The 16854-nt window shown below is 44.1% G+C and overlaps 3 protein-coding genes across 4 annotated transcripts in view; 1 reads left to right on the forward strand and 2 right to left on the reverse strand.

Annotated features, from left to right (window-relative positions):
- The window catches only part of coro7 (coronin 7), a 95492-nt gene extending 90595 nt beyond the window's left edge, over positions 1-4897 (reverse strand). The window contains exons 1-5 of the mRNA XM_062407143.1: positions 4738-4897; positions 2501-2597; positions 2274-2354; positions 2063-2133; positions 930-1116 (exon numbers count right to left, since the gene is read on the reverse strand). Coding sequence (XP_062263127.1) covers positions 930-1116; positions 2063-2133; positions 2274-2354; positions 2501-2597; positions 4738-4797 — 496 coding nt within the window. The 5' untranslated portion in view covers positions 4798-4897. The remainder of the gene's footprint in view (positions 1-929; positions 1117-2062; positions 2134-2273; positions 2355-2500; positions 2598-4737) is intronic.
- A 1106-nt stretch (positions 4898-6003) lies between these two features.
- Positions 6004-10763, forward strand: dnaja3a (DnaJ heat shock protein family (Hsp40) member A3a). The gene is made up of 11 exons (XM_062408681.1): positions 6004-6236; positions 6895-7031; positions 7124-7207; positions 7296-7502; positions 7638-7790; positions 7877-8024; positions 8327-8391; positions 8569-8697; positions 8790-8905; positions 9018-9115; positions 9766-10763. Exons 1-11 carry the CDS (start codon positions 6035-6037, stop codon positions 9783-9785), a joined length of 1359 nt encoding a protein of 452 aa, XP_062264665.1. The 5' UTR covers positions 6004-6034; the 3' UTR covers positions 9786-10763.
- A 1090-nt stretch (positions 10764-11853) lies between these two features.
- Positions 11854-16778, reverse strand: hmox2b (heme oxygenase 2b). Of its 2 annotated transcripts, XM_062408378.1 has the most exons (7): positions 16631-16778; positions 16037-16212; positions 15287-15378; positions 15049-15166; positions 14447-14938; positions 13859-13982; positions 11854-13755 (listed from the first exon to the last, which is right to left on the reverse strand). In XM_062408378.1, the coding sequence occupies exons 3-7, from the start codon at positions 15364-15366 to the stop codon at positions 13628-13630; spliced, it is 942 nt and encodes a 313-aa protein (XP_062264362.1). In that variant the 5' UTR covers positions 15367-15378; positions 16037-16212; positions 16631-16778; the 3' UTR covers positions 11854-13627. The 2 variants fall into 2 exon arrangements, with proteins under 2 accessions (XP_062264362.1, XP_062264363.1); XM_062408379.1 differs by lacking the exon at positions 16037-16212 and having other exon boundaries at positions 16631-16728.
- Positions 16779-16854: the final 76 nt, after the last annotated feature.

Here is a 16854-nt window from a genome sequence, read left to right on the forward strand (position 1 = left end):
TACAAAAATACATGATAACACAAAGCATTAGCACAGATTGACAGGGCAGGGACGAGATGAAGCCGTAGATAAAGCAAATAAAAACCTGAAAACACGTAATAACACACCAAAGATGGGGGTGATACACATCAAGGAATGGATCTTTACAGTTAAAGCATATGAGGGAGTCTGAGAGCGTGACACACATTAGCTTGCGGTGCCTTAAGTGAGCACAGCAACACTTCAGTGAATTGTTCAGCTGCACCAGTTGAAAGGAGATGACAGGTGCCCAGGTTAAGACACAGACAAAGTGATGTGACACGAACTTCATTAGTAGAGATAAACACATTTTTAAACACAGAGGCACTTCTTCAATATAGATTTTATCATCATTCAGATCTTTTTCCTTAATCGCATATGAATGTGGAATGGGAGTGATGTAAGAGGGGGGGAGCGGCTCATAAAAAAGTTCCATCAGCAGTGAGCAGCAGCAGCCAGGCCAGCTGTCATGTGATGGAGGGGTGCTTGCAGTGTTGGGGTGGGATGGTGAGGGGGTGGTGAGGCCAGAGGATAGTGACAAGATCCTGAGGCCAGTCTGGGGAGACTGGGACCAGAACTGCAAACCAAAACATTACCTCTGCTGCTCCAGCACTGAGACAGAGCCACAGGGCTGTAAAACGTAGGCAGTGTCAGTCAGACAGTCCCCAAAGAAAGAAAGAAAAAAAGGAAAGAAAAAAGGAAACCAACCACTTCACTGGACTTTAAATATCTACTTTGGTTAAACACAGAAACAAAAACAGGCCACAACGAAACTTAATGACTAACTGACAGATACTAAAATGTTAAATGTAACAGACAGTGCAGGATGTGCGACAAAGACAGAACGTGTGTTTCAAATGAGCGCTCACGACCAAATGTGTGCGAGCGTGTGCAGCTCTACAGCTAGCTACCTGCTAAGGGTGCGTCCGGGCGGCTGGTGTCCCAGATCAGAGGAGACTTGGCGCTGCCGACAGCCAGTAAGCCAGAGGACGTGGGGTGGAAGAGCACCAGCTCCAGCCTGCCCTGCCCTGGATGCAGGGTCAGCTCTGGGCTGCTGGGCTGCTCCAGCTCTGGATCACACAGACGCCACAGCTTCACCTGCACAGTGGAATATAGACAAAATGATGTGCACTCACATTTTATAAAAGCTTCACTTCAATAAAAATTCATGATGAAATATTCCTTACACTTCAGTGAATTTCTGCTCTTTTGGACATCAAATGAAATTCTTATGATCAGTAAACTCAGGTGTTTTTACAGCCACATCCCACGAATCAGACTTGTGTAACCAAAATTGTGATTCGATCTGCAGAAGTTTTTCAGGCCAGGAGCAAAAAGGGTCAGTACAGAAGGTAGCTAACATGTCAGGATGCAGCATCACACCAAGAGATCAGAAAAAGGTTTCGGGGTCCTACATAAATCTCCTCCAGCTCTTCTCTATGAGTCGAGCAAAATGAAGACACTGAAAGTAGCGTCCAGAGGGATCCAGATCAGGTTTGGATTTCTAGCTGATGGGAGCAGACGAAGTGAAACTGTATGATTATGCGTCAGTGAAAATAAATCCCCTGATACACATTTCAGAGGTGGGTGCATTCTCTCAGTCTGACTCTAATTTCACTTGCTCAGCACCAGGTCGGTGAAAAAAACAGGACCGTCGGCAAAAAGGCGAGGAGTGAAAGTGAGCTGCAGATGCTGGGCACTGCGAACAACTCTGGTTTGTGTGTTAAAGGTCCATGTGTGGCAATGGTTGGTTGAGACAGTTATCTGAGTCTGGAGATGCAAGCTCACACCCAGCAGATTCCAGAGAGCCGGGTCACCTGTGGCTGAGAATAATGTGCCGAGAGCAGGGGAGTCATCATAAACTGAGATGGTTTATATTGTATTTCAATTCTTGCCAGGAACAACAAAGCCATTGAGGATGGACAGTGCACTTCGGTTTAAGTTTACTGCAGCAAATAAAAGGCCGATCGATGCTAAGAAGGAGAAAAAGGCAGGAAGGAAAAGGTTAAAGACAGAAAGTAAAACACTCCACCGATGAGCTCACCATTTCATCTCCGGAACATGTTGCCAGCAGATTCTCATCGAAAGGAGAAAAGTCCATATCAGTTATTAAATCTGGGAAAGGGGAAAATAACAATTAGATGGATCACAGCTGTGTAGGCTGTATGGTTAATTTCAAGGTATTTGTTTTCCTAATGTGACTCAGTGTCCTTCCAGAAAATAATGTGCAGATAAAATCATGAAGAAAAAACTACCAGAGTGGCAGGAAATCTGAGCGACTGTCCATTGGCCATCTGCACCAGGTTTGACTGAAGACAGGCCCAGCAAACCTCCACCTGGAGACACATCACACAAACAAGACAAAGACATTTCAAAATAATGTCCCAAAAATCTTTCCATGCCACTGAACCACTTTGCTCAAACTGGAGACGGTGGCTTCTTCTTCTGGTGAAAACCGCTGCCCACTCTTTTGCAGTCTTACCAGCCTGATCGGTGTTGAAGGCCACAAGCTTGGAGCTGGCTTTGATGTGGTTCCCCTGGGAGGAGAAGGACCCGGCCCGGACATTGTTGATCCACTCCTGGAGTTGAAGACACAGATCGCACAAGTCAGAGAGCGGCAGAGCAGATGACGCAAAACAGATAATTAGGATCAGACGACACCACAGAGGGGAGAATCAGTAACTCATCAGAGCACATGCAACTTGACATCTGAGGAGAATCACGAGTGCAGATGTGACGTGTGCAAACAGGAGAACACCAGCCAGCTGCACTGAAATACCCAAGAGAAGAACATGTCCAGCTTATCAGTTTTCATTAGGAGCGCACACGACCATGTTGGTGTCAAAGCACACAGAATAAAAGAACAACAAACAGGGAGGATCAAGTTGAGAGCACGCAAACACACAAGCTCCTCTGAGAGAGTGTTGAGGAAGTGGGAGGCCCCCCCCCCCCAGTTGCACAGCACAGAAACTCTCAAAGCCTCTTTCATAACACGAACAAGGCGAGAGCAGCAGGAAGACAGAGTGTCCGCACAACATGCTCCAACAAAATCTCCTCCGCGGCTCCTCAGAAAACTGTTAGGAGACCAACCCTGACAGACGTTTGGCCTGAAGAGTGAATTAACAAGAGGATGAATTGGAGGAAGGAGCATTTTCTCCTGCATGGATAATATTAAGGACACCATCTTTTACAAAAGGTCTATCGTTCCTGTGAAATCCAGAGAAGGAAATAGAGTTCAAACCTCGACCAATTCCCCTAAAGTCCCCTTTATGAAACCACATTCAAAGCTTTTATTTGGATCTGCACCAATTTGAATAATGTGTCAGTCCCCTAAACATGCCTGATTGTTTTCTACACACAGTTTTGTGATAATCAATTCAGTAGTTTTTTTGCGTAATCCTGCTTAATAACATGCAAACAAACAAACAGACGAAAACAGAACCTCCTCAGCAGAGAACAAATGTACAATATCTGGTGTTTTCTGCCTTTGACATCAAGGCCTGTACGCAGGAGGAATATAATGGGACACCTCAGGGTCTGACTCAAGAAAAGATGTCAAAAGAAATCAATCCCTGTGACTTATCTCTCACCATGTGGAAATTTGAAGCTGAAAAAATAAAAATCAATAATCGTCATATCTCTAAATCCATGTAAACCTCTTCTCACAACCTTTACACCTTCGGCCACATTTTCTCTTTGGACTGGAGCAGCCACATTAACTGGCCTGTTTGTGTGAAAGGACCAGTTTGACATTCACCACAAGCAAAGCAACCCACATGCTGCTGATCCTGTGCGGGAGATTGGAGAGAGAGAGAGAGACATACCAAGACCGTCCAGTGTCTCTGAATGTACATGCCAAACATTTTACTGCCTCAAAGGGGGGGGGGGGGGGGGGGGTTACATAGTTCACCTGAGCGAGGATAGAGCTGCAGGAAACTTCAAGCAAATGAACCTGAGGATGAGGTTTTATAACGGCGGACCATGAGCCCTATAGTTTCTATCAACACAAAAACTCCCTGATTACTGATTTCTTTTGCACATCTTATATTTAATCATGCAAACAACTACCACAACTTTGCACGCTTGCCTCTTATTGTCTCATCTCTTAGTCTCTCGCTCTATGTGCAATGTCCTGGACTTGCTGCTGTAACATAATCATTTCCCAATGTGGGATCAACAAAGCACATCCATCCATCCATCTATATGTGTGTGTGTGTGTGTGTGCGTGTGCGTGTGCGTGTGCGTGTGCGTGTGTAAGAACACTACAGGCCAGACAAGCTGCCTCTTGCACCCAGCAGAAGAGCCATCACTGACAGGGAGGCTTCTTCAGACTGCCACATTGTTTTTTGAATCTTTTCATTGAGTGACACAGGAAATCTGCGCAGAGAGGCAGAAGTGTCCAATCAGAACCTCTGCAGCACAAACAGACTGCTGAGGAGCAAACCCAGTGATCTGTGGTATAATGGGACGATTGTGATTTGGTCTCGTTGTATGATCAGATGAAGCAGATCAGTGCAGACACATGGCTCCTGGTTCTTCTTCAGATACCGCTTCAGATCTCCCCCCTGTGCGTCTCTCCTCCAGATGCAGGAAGTTCCACATCCATTGCAGGCACAAACACGCTGAAGTAGCACAGCTGCTAATAACCAGTGCTAATGCTAGCTAGGAGGGAACATTCGAAAACAGCCGGCTCTGCCCAGACGCTCGGGAGCTACTCACATCTTTCTTGGGGATTTTCGGAGTGGTGTTTTTGAATTTGGAGGTCTTAAAGCGGTTCATGCTGCCCTCTCACACTGCCTGTCGAGCCTTCCGGGTGTGTGTGCGCGTGTGTGTGTGTGTGTATGTGTGTGTCACTGCTCCGCTGTCTGCACTGGGATCAGCTGACAGCTCGCCCAGCCGCCTGTCTGCTCGCTTTGTTCACCGGAGTAGTTTGGTTGGGCGGATTTCGGCTTTTACCCACCCACTGCGCTGCCAAGTGCTCCCCTGGTAAATAAAACGTCCGCATACTTTTTGTACGTTATTAAGCTCAACCCTGCGGTCACCTGTTTCTGGTTCTGTTCCCCTTTAAAAATAAAATAATAAAATAACATCCGCTGTCGTTTCTCACTTTCTTTGAATTCAAGGAACTTTACTGAACACCACGCAACAAATACATTGAGAGAAAATCAAATTATACAAATATTTTAATGAAAAAATACAACGATACACAAACACAAATGTATTTGCAAAGCTTGTTAGGGTTTTCCATTTTAACAGCTTTTGGTGAGAGTATTAGGATATTGTTTGAAGTTTACAGTCAGCTATAAAAACAAGCCTGATGGAGATTGTCCAAGACTACGCTGGAAGAGAGCAGTACAGACATGCACAGTTGCACAACAGGAAAGTGAAAGGTTCCAGCATTAACATCGGTGACAGAGTGCTCATGGCCAACAAGAAAGACAGGGGTAAATAGAAGCTTGCCGATAGATGGGACTCAACCATTTATACTGCGGTGTACATGAATGAAGGAACACACACGTACAGGATCCGTGACACTCTCAGTTATGGGGTGCCGTTTGTAAAGCAGCTCACGCTGAAAATAACAGCAACATCTTCCATGTCTAGCTTTCTCCTCACATCTTGCTCAATGGATATTACTGCCAGATCCGACAGTCGCTCCTGAGCCATGGTGGACCTCAGATATGTCTTGATTAGTTTCAATGCAGAAAAACTCCTCTCCCCAGAAGCAACAGTGACAGGCAATGTGAGAAGTAATCGGAGTGCAATGCTTAGGTTGGGGTAACAATCCAGTAAGTTCTCCTTGTATATATAATCAAGCATTTCTGAAGGGGAGGAGATGCAGTCTGGAAAGGCTTCTGCGCAGAAGCCCATTGAGCAGTGGGAGAGCACAAGAGATTTCAGACCAAGTCGTTTCGTTCATAGAGAACCATCTTGAGTCAAATTGAACATCTTCGTTGCTGCCGTTGCCGCCCGCTCTCTTCCGGTCCTGCGCAGTGGGTCCGCAGCAGCTGAAGAAATGATGGCGGCTGCTCGCTGCTCCTCACGCTGGATCACAGTCTTCGTAACCTCAGGCCGCCGCCGGGCCGCCGGTGCCGCAGCGGGTGCCGGTCATGGAGGAGTCCGTGGTGTCTCCACCGTGGGCGCGGATACAGTGTGGCGGGCGGGCGGCGTGGCGTGCGGCGCTGCAGGGAGAGCGGTGACATTGAGAGGGCTGTCAGGTGAGTGGTGCATTCGCCTTATGGCCTGGGCTAGGCTAGGCTATAGGCTATATAGGTTTTTGTACAAGTTTATGCATGTGACGCAGTTTAAGACAATAACAATTAGCTTTAAAGATACGAAGACATTGTAACTCCAACGTTTTAGCTTCATGCTCGAGCAGATCACGAGAAGTCAGTGATGCTAACTGTGATCTGCAGTCATCAGGTTGAATTTGACCTGTCAGACAGACTATGCTAACATTTGTTTTTGCTTTTGCTATTCACTCACCATCATTAAAAAATAATAAACAATGCTAAATAATCACATTTCAATGTGTTGTCATTCATCAAGTCTTGATTAAGCAGCTCTGCTCCTCTATTTTCTGTGGTTAATGATGTTTATGTTAGACCTGAAAGGACATACATAACAACAACAACAGGAAGACACTTTTCAAATTAAATATATCGTAATGACAACAATGATGGAGCAAGACACGGCTGCAATAATAACTGAAAGTAAGAGGCAGATGTTCAAATGCAAAATACTAATAACAGTGAACTGAAAAAAAAAAACAAAAAAAAACACCCATCTTTGTTATTTTCTGGCCTGCACCATCCTGCTTCATTTCTTTTTATATGTAGCTATCTTACCATTTACTCTTATTAAAATACGTTTCAGGTCTCAGATCCCCCCATGCAGTTTGCACACACTACTTTCACACGAGTGGTCCTGCGAGCAGCAAGCAGGACTTCTACCAGATCCTGGAGGTTCCTCGCGGAGCAACCCAGAAGGAGATCAAGAAAGCCTACTACCAGGTCCGTTCCTGCCCGACGCGTGTCCACGGGTTGCTCTGGTTCTCAGCTGACCGATCCTCACAGTAGCTCACGGTGTGTTTGTTGTTCCTCAGATGGCCAAAAAGTACCACCCCGACACCAACAAAGAGGACCCACAAGCCAAGGAAAAATTTGCTCAGCTGGCTGAAGCTTACGAGGTTTGTTCTCACTCTTTATTGGTTGTTCCCGCGATGTTTTGTTTTCTTTTTGCGATGCACTGTTTTAAACCTTGTCCCCGTGTTTCAGATCCTCAGCGACGAAACAAAGAGGAAGCAGTACGACACGTACGGCTCAGCGGGCTTTGACGCTGGTCAGGCCGGTGGAGGGCAGCACTACTGGACTGGACAGAACAGCAACGTGAATCCAGAGGAGCTCTTCCGCAAGATCTTTGGGGAATTCTCAGGGGGACGAGGGTTTGGTGACTTCAATGCCATGTTCGATCAGCCACAGGAGGTTAGTGGGACACTGGGAAACAGGACTAAAGTCAAGGAGGCGTTTTAGAGCTCACCTGATTCCATTTTTTTATTTTTTATCTGTGTTTAATGCAGATTAATGATTTTCTAACTCTCTCTTGTTGTGTTGGTGCAGTACATCATGGAGCTGACCTTCACTCAGGCAGCAAAGGGAGTCAACAAAGAGATATCCCTTCAAATGGAAGCAGCCTGTCAGCGCTGTGATGGTAAGGGCCACGAACCAGGCACCAAGGTCCAGCACTGCAACTCCTGCAACGGGTCCGGCATGGTGAGAGCTCCGATATACGCCGCCACTCGTAAAAGTGTTCACATGTGTGTCGCATTACCAAACGTGTGTATCGTCCCCACCTGCAGGAGACAGTGAATACGGGTCCGTTTGTGATGCGCTCCCAATGTCGCCGCTGTGGAGGCAAAGGCACAGTCATTTCCACTCCCTGTAATGCCTGCCGTGGGGCCGGACAGACCAAGCAGAAGCAGACTGTGACAGTCCCTGTGCCTGCAGGTCAGTTACTTTCCACTGCCTTTATTTTGGTTGATATACCCCAATTAATTAGTTTTATACATCCATGGTAAAAACAGCTGTAGATTCATTATGCGTGAATAGAAATAATGTGAGAAATAGTTTTTACTCCTCCAGATGAACGTGCTCTGTGCTCTGCATTCTGTTTTTGTGCTTCTTATCACCAAGTAACCATGAATATTAATGAGAAACTGAAAATGTTCACTCACACACATCATGAGAAAGGAAAGTCATCATTTTACGTAGCTTATGTGTCACTACCTGACTCTGGTTTTTGCTTTAAGGAGTGGAGAATGGTCAGACTGTCAGAATGCCAGTTGGTAAGAAGGAGATCTTCATCACGTTTAAGGTGGGTATCTCCAGAAAGAGCTCTCCACGCAGTGCATGCTTTCCTTGTCAATAGGATTGTGTTGTATGTCTGCGTGTGGACATGTAGGAGACATTGAGCTGTCTGAGCTCTTAAACTCAACAACCTGGGGTGTCCTGCTTTTTGAAATTCTTCTTTGTGCTCTGGTTTGGTGTCCAGGTCCAGAAAAGTCCAGTGTTCAGGAGGGACGGTGCCGACCTTCACTCTGACCTTTATGTCTCGGTGGCACAAGCCGTTTTGGGCGGCACGGCCAGAACACAGGGCCTTTATGAAACGCTCAACTTATCAGTAAGCAGACTAGTACATTTCTTTTGGGGAACATCAAACACATCCTAAAAGAGGTGGCTAGATGGTTTTAATTTGAACTCTCCCTTTTTCAGATCCCTGCAGGAATCCAGACAGACCAGAAGATCCGACTTGCAGGGAAGGGAATCGCCCGTGTCACCGGCTACGGCTACGGTGAACACTATGTCCATGTCAAGATAAAAGTACCCAAGTAAGGAAACACACATCTTGTTCATCTATTTTTATAACTTATTATAAGAAAAGAAAGTTTTCCAAATCACAATGAACATAAATAAGTAAACAGAAGTTGTTTTTGTGTGCAGGACACTGACAGACAGACAGAGGGCTCTGCTGATGAGCTATGCTGAGGACGAGACAGATGTGGAGGGGACGGTGAACGGCGTCACTAACACCACTACAGGTAACAGGAACACTCTCACTGACAAATTCACTTTCTCTTACCTGCCAGTTCCTGCTTTCCTTTACTGAGATGGGGTTTAAGAAGGGCTGGGCAATGTGGGCTGGTTAATTTGGCTGACGCATTGTAAATCATCCGGGTGCAGGCTGCAGTGTGAGGCTGGGTAAAAACATGGGTGGGGGGGTTATTTTCTTCTTTCAGGGTGGCTTATGGGTCCTTAAAAAGTCTTTAATTAAATATTGAAATAAAAAGCTTTAAGCTAATAAATTGTCTTGCGTTCAGATTGGATGAGTCTTAATTATTCAAGGCTTGTCACCTCTAAATCTTATCATAAATTTACTCCACTGTGCCAGACTAAAGAAGAAGAGTTATAAGCTCCTGTTTGCACTGCATCGTCTGTCTGTCTCTGGTTAAGTTAATGGGTTAAACAAATGCCTCTCTAGCCAGCCTGCTAGCTAGTTTATGAACATGGGGATTCAAGCTTGACAACCAACTGTACTCGTGGTGGTTAAAGTCAGTGGCTGGAAGTGCTTCTAAAGAAAAATATAGTTGTGTTAAAAGATTCTCAAAGTTGGGACAATGGGGAGATCAAGTTTTAAAGTTTTTGAAGACAACTGAAAATCTCCAACAATTTCTTTTTTCTTTTCTTCAAGGTAAAAGATCCTGGAATTGAGAGACTTCACCTGCAGGTTGGCAGGCGGAGAGAATGAGGACAGTGTAAAGCAAAGAAAAGGGGACAGAGGCTTGAGAAGCAGTGGGTGGTGGATGAGGACTATGAGGGTTCTGGATGGATCAGTAGGGACCCACCTATCACACCCCGCAGTGGATAAACAAGAGGATTACCTTCTCTTTTTATCTGCCCAAGGTGATCCTCCCAAGAGGGGATGAAGCAGCCACTCACCTCTCTGTCCATTGTCCACGGAGGATACTTTGATTACAAAGACTGGCCATTAATAATATGAGTGTGTGGGGGGGTTTTCTGCTGAATGCCACAAGGTGACAGAATCCATGTGCACAAAAATAATTATGGTATTGACAAAGAATAAGAACAGTCAAAAGTATTTATTCAGGATTAAATCGATTAAATCGGTTAAGTCGCCCTGATGCCTTTTGTCCATCCGTTTGTTTTGCTTGTGTTTTCATCCATTGCCAATTTAATTCTCAGCAATGTCACACATCGCAGGTCCAATGCCGTCAGACTAAATGTTTTACTTCTGTGTTTTAAGTGTTGGACGCTGAGGGAGTGTCTCCATTTCTCACTCTCTCTAATGTAGGATAAAAAAATGGAAATGTCATTTTCCTGACAGTCACCCTCATCTGTCGATCCTTTAACTCCGGTATCACTTGGGAGTTTGAACTGTAATAACATTTATACATAGACATCTAGATCATACATGCAACAATATGTCATATAGAGGAGATATACTGTACAGATATAATAAAGCTATGGTCTGGATAAAAGCTTGTTTTTTGTAAATCTTTTAAGTAATAGTACTTAACCTGTTATATTGATCATATTTTACGGATACGGTTCAACCTCATTCATATGCAATTCTAACATTACAAACAACGTTTAGAATTGCTTTTTGCAGGGAGATTGTATCAGATTACATTGCATTGCACATGTGCACCCAATAAACCTGCATTTTTATTTTTGAGTAACTGTAATATTATCCCCTGTGATCCTGTGTTGAGACGTTGATGAGGTCACTCATTTACCTATTAGGTTCTGCTTTATATAACATGGTCCACAGGGTCAATAACTGGGTTCAAGAATATGAAGTGTGATCTCCATCAGCTACTAAAAGGGACAAAAACATAAACTTCTGTACAATTACTGCTGATTAGGTATGAAGCATTTTGTCATGACAGATATTGAAATTTCCACTATACGGCACAGACATCTTCTGTGAGTGTGAACGTCTGTACCATACTGTCAGTGGTCTGTGCCAAATTATACAGAAGACCATCCGGCTGACATTTGCATATTCCTTTACAGCATACATATGTCAATGCCTCATGGTGTCCTCCCCTGCAGAAGAAAATCTTTGGAAATATTTTAATCTGAATCAAAATGATGGGCTGAGAGAAAGATAAAAATGTCACACTATTTGATTTATTAGGGCCTGAGCACTGACAGACAGTGAGGCCCTATTGACATTGTAATGATTATTATTTTGCAGGCATATTAATTGGCTTTTTGAGGCCTTTAACATTGAAATTCTTACCAAAATTTGCAGAATAGTAAACCAATATAAACAATGTAAATAAAACACAATATAAAAACCCCATAGACTAAGTAGCAGGGGGAAATTAGCTTTTAATAAATTGATAATTGATAAGTCGACCAACAGAAAATTACCCATCAACTATTTAGATATTCTAGAAACATTCTAGTTTGAATTTCCTGTTATGTTTCTTATTATTAATATTGGTGACATTTCCTTGACAAATGGGTGGAGGTTTTATAACCTCTGCTAAGGAGGTTATGTTTTCATGATTTGTCAGTCAACAGGTTTATGTAATAATGGACCAATAGCCACACAACTTGGTAGAAGGAAGCTGCATGGATCAGAGAAGAACCTATAAGGCCATGTTGAGCTCTACTGACAGTCTAATGAATGAATCTGGAATCTCTCTCTCTCTCTCTCTCTCTCTCGCTCCCCCCCCCACCCCCACACACAGGGTTTGTAGTGTGAAGCAAATGAGGGGTTTTATAAAGATGTGATCGAAAACACAGACCAAGTGAATCCACTTTATTCCAGCATGAACAGAATCAAAATAAGGGAGTTTCATCTCACTGTTAGCAGCACAACATACTACTGCATTTTCACTCTCATACCATGAAGGTTACTTTGTCTCTCCAGTTACTAATAAAGCTCTGTTCAGTTAGACACACAAATGGATATAGGAACTGGGGTTAATGAAAATGCAAGAGACTTCAAAACCAACACAAATTAGTCCTCCCCACGTTACACTAAGTTTTACTCAACCTGCGTCCCTGAAATTCAAGTATGTGTCCCTTCTGTATTTCCAAAAACACTTTGAGCATTTTGACACAAAACACTGGCATGAAAATGAATTAAACATGGACACTACAGGGGTTTATCAGGCAGTCCAGGCCCAACATACTATATTGCCATCTTTCTGCAGCACGAACCTGAGAAACGAGAATACATAACACATCAGTATCATAACTTAGGTTTCCATGGCTATGACCAAACAGCTGCACTCCAGCTGTTGTCCTGAATGAGCTTTGCTAATGAAAGAATACTGCATAGTCACATGCAGTATGCGTTGAGCGCACAGCATCCTGGTTTAAATGTAACCATCAACACATCTCCTTTGGTACTCTGTGTGTAACAAGCATACTGTGTCAGGGTGAACATTTAAATGAATAACACTGCATACAGTACAAGCGACACAAAAGCTTTTGTACTAACAGTAGAAAACTTCCTTCAAAGTCATACACAACACAATATGGATGATGGGTACACAATTGTAGCGATGGTGGATACTTGTGTATTCAAAACAAATGAGCTGTTAAAAGACCTACCTCGTACATAACTAACCTTCAAGTCGATATACTACAGGTCTATTAGAAGAATGAAGATTAACCATTAATATTAGAAGAAGAAAATGTCCTTCTCAAACAGAGAAACTGTCTGTTTACACTTAAACTTAATATAGGTTAAAAACCCAAAGCAAATAATTCAATCATTTCAACATGCATCAGTTGACATTCAATTATCTGAAATAGTTTTAATAAAACATGCACTTGTCAAAGTGTAGGTATGTCTTGAAAAACAGCTTCGGATTCCTATCACTTGTCTGTGCACATGTACTAACTTTCTGGAGGCAAGTATGAAAAGTGAACTTGTGTAACAGTGTATTGTATTCTCAGATTATGTTTGGAACTGTCATCAATGTGTACGGGGATGTTTACACACAATACATTTTAAAAAAAGCACTGTTGCATTTTAATCAAACTTAATTTCAAATTTAAATGTTTCAAACAAATTTGTGCTTTTCTATGCACAGCCTCTGCATAGTATGTTTTAGCATTAATAGGTGCATCATTGTCAGCTGTATAGCCAGTTACAGTTTTTAAGTGGGTCGCCTCAAAAAGTCATTTCAAGTAAAATTATAAAATCAAACTATTCACACAATGTGCTTCTGTGCCAATATCAGCAAACAGCTCCAGAAGGTTTTGAGGTATGACCAGATACTCTGAATGGACATAAAATGGAGGGATAGTCCAAAGGAATCGGAGAAACTACATATCAAGGCATAGCATGAGAGATGGATGGAGTTGATTTGCTAATAGTCCAATAAAACCAAGTATATTTCCTGTCAGCTTTCCTCTTTAGCAATGTGCAACATTAAATTAGCTTGGACCCCTAAAGAATGTTTGTATTAAACTATGAAATGGTCTCAATGTCCTTATTCGCCTTCCCTCAATGTTTCTCCTCCCTCTACCTCTCTCAGCAGCAGAATGACAGGCTGGAGGTGGGATCACATCAGATACCATGCAACAAATCCAGCCAGAGCAGCAATCCAAGTCGCAAACAGAACCTGTCCTGTTGGGTGTCGGAGTACGGCCATGGCGAGTTGACCGGCATATGCCGTTCCACTCGACGCCGCTGGAAGCACAAAAAGAGAAAAACAAACCTTAACAACAACAACCACACAACAGTTCCTCATAGCAGCATGATGCATACAGAGAAGAGAAGTATAAAAACCTACTCATTTTGGCAGCATAGTAGGGACATTTGCTGATGTCACCACCCGTGGCTCCATGGACAGGCAAGCCAGCATCTAAAACATCCTCCTGGATGGTTTTCCCCATCTCTTCCAACTCCTCGAACACCTGCCAGCACAAACACACATGCATATGTATGTTATCAATGTAGTTGCGTACTCAAAGTATGATCATCATTTACCAAACTGATATACAAAACAATCACAAAGGGAAAGACAAAGGCTGTTAATAATCAATACAGCCAACCTCGGTAAAGGGCTGGGCGATAAAACCATAATTAACGCAAAATCACTTTTCTAATCACAATGAGAGCAGAGCCGTGCCGAACCAATCATGTGGCTGGATTAGAGTAACAGCCACGTCAGGTTAGGTTGATGCACACAGCACAGATCGTAGGAGCAGCAGCCGGCAGCAGCAGCACGCCTACTAATGTTTGGGCTCCTGCAGCCTGATTCCTGATTACCTAATTTAACCATGTCACCATCACCACCTGGGAACAAAACACCCACCAGTAGTTCGAAACAAAGCTTTTCTATTTTCTTGACCTACTTTCCTCCTGCACTGCCTCTCACCTCCATGTTGAAGTTGAAGGCTTTCACGGCCTCCTCCACGAGCCTCTTCTTGGTTTCCATGTCTATTTCCAGCTCATTCATTCGGCTGCGGTACAGCTGCTTGAAAGCTTTGGCACTATGGATGGCATCAAACTGATAGAACTCCAGGCCCTCTCCTGTGGTGGGAAGCTTCAAGGCCCTCTGCGCGACTTTCTTCAGCACCTGGCCCCCAGACAGGTCCCCCATGTAACGGGTGTAGGCGTGGGACACCAGCAGCACTGGGTCCTCCTGTCCCACTTGGTGGATACGGTCCACATAGTGCTGGGTGGCCGGGGAGCAGCTGACCTGGCTCTGCCACTCTGGACCATAAAAATACTCAAGGTCACGGGCAAGAGCTTCATGGCGACTCAACTCTGCAGGAAAATACAGCGGGGCAAAGTGGGGGTGATCCTTGTTCCTCTCGATCTCCTCCTCCATGGCCTTGTAGGTGTAGTAAAGAGCCACGGCGCCGAGCTGGAGGGTCCGGACAGAAAAGTGAGATATTTTGCTTTTCTCTTTAAATTGTTCTTTGATTTACCTTTTACTTTCATATCTTTACACTTCCACTCTTGTCCAAAACTGACCTTGAAGAGCTCTTTGCGGATTCGTCCCCTCAGGAAATCCTTCACAAACTGGGTGTTCTCCGCCTTTTCATGGACCTCTTTGGTCCCCGCTGCCAGCACCTCAGACAGGTCTTCAGGACTGGGGAGAGGGACATAAAACAATAACAGGAGCTATAACATCGTGTTTGACAGAAACAACGTGATTCTTCTGTAATGTTATTCCACATTGTCCTATGATAGACGGTAACACAGCATTTACCTGAGGCTGTCCTCTTTGTCTTCATACACAGGCCCCGCTCCATTGGACACACTCTTTGTCTCCATACTCTTTGCTGACATTAGTGGTGTGTTCTAATTGAAAAAACATCAATGTAGCAGTATCACATTAGAAAAAACAATGGCATCCGATATATTTAAAACTCATCATATATTTATTGTACATATGCGATTTAATCTGAAATATAAATATTTTGTAAATCACAGCAACAACACAGGAGCAAAACATATATGATATGATTAACAGTAAGAACTACACTCGTGGGAAAAGGCTACAGAACATAATGTACCCCTTATGTTTTGTAGAAAAAGAGACTGCCAGAATTATTTTAAAGTTTCCTTTTGAGAGAAATCGTAATTTAAAAGGCATAGTTCACCCCAAACTATGCCTTAACAGAGGGTAACAGAGGCGATTTGGCTAAAACCATGGTGTACATGTATTTTCAAGTAGAACATGAATGTCGGGTTTTACGTACACTTGGATGACACCTCAGAATGAAGTAATTTTCTGTTGTTTTTCTACGTTTGAAGTGTCGGTCACCAGTTACTGCAACTGTATTGGATTTGGCTGCAACACTCTTTACACCCGAAACTCCAAAAGTGTTCTGTGGACTTAAACCCTCCATCAGCATAGTGGCGAGTAAACTTTAATTTTTGGATAAACTAATCCTCTAATGGCCCAAATAACAGATAGAAAGATTTCTGATATTCCCCAGTCTCTGTTGATGCTTACCAAGGAGGAAGCAGCGATCTAAAGAGAAAAGGGGGGGGGAGCTGATGTCACCCCACTCCTATTCACTGTAGCTGTTGTTGATGATGATGATGTTGATGATGATGGTGGTGGTCGTCAAAATAAAGTTTCCTTCTGTCAGTTGGTTGAGTTGCTTGAAACCTTCCACTTCGTTTACTCTGAAATGGACACAAGGCACCGTGGGATTTAAAAGCTGACCTTTGTTTACAGGCTTTGTTTAAAGATCAGCACATCATGCGAGGCAGCTCGGGCCCTCATACACCGACTGTTGGACGCAGCTGATCCGAGATCTGCGCTTGTGTATTCACTGAATTTAACCAAAAGCCCAGCTCCTTGTTTTCTGATCACAAACAACACTGTCACGTCGCCGCTCACTTCTGACTACAGCTAACTTTATTAGCCAAGTTAGCTAGCGGCCGGCTAGCGTTGCAACAAGCTAACAACCCCGACTGAGGTCCGGCGAGCGGCGTCACACTTCGTCACAGCGGAGACGCGTCCGCTCGTCAGTCGGGTTCGGTTCCTGCGTCGCCAGATCGGGAGGTTTTAGCTGCTGTGTTGACATTGAGCTCAACTCACCTTCACACCGACACGGTCCGTCCACGACTCACGGGCTGGAGGCGGGTCCGACTGCGCCGCCTGTCGGCCCGGCCACGGTCAGGCGCTCCCCCCCCCCCCCCCTGCAGAAAGTGCTGAGGAGTAAAAAACAAAACACAAAAAAACATATAGACCAGCACAAAAGTTTGCACCTCTTGCACAACAAAGAGCAACACGGAGGCACGCTGTGTTCACAACAACATGGA

The sequence above is a fragment of the Platichthys flesus genome, chromosome 16, assembly GCF_949316205.1.
Source record: "Platichthys flesus chromosome 16, fPlaFle2.1, whole genome shotgun sequence".
In the NCBI taxonomy this organism is placed as follows: Eukaryota; Metazoa; Chordata; class Actinopteri; order Pleuronectiformes; family Pleuronectidae; genus Platichthys; species Platichthys flesus.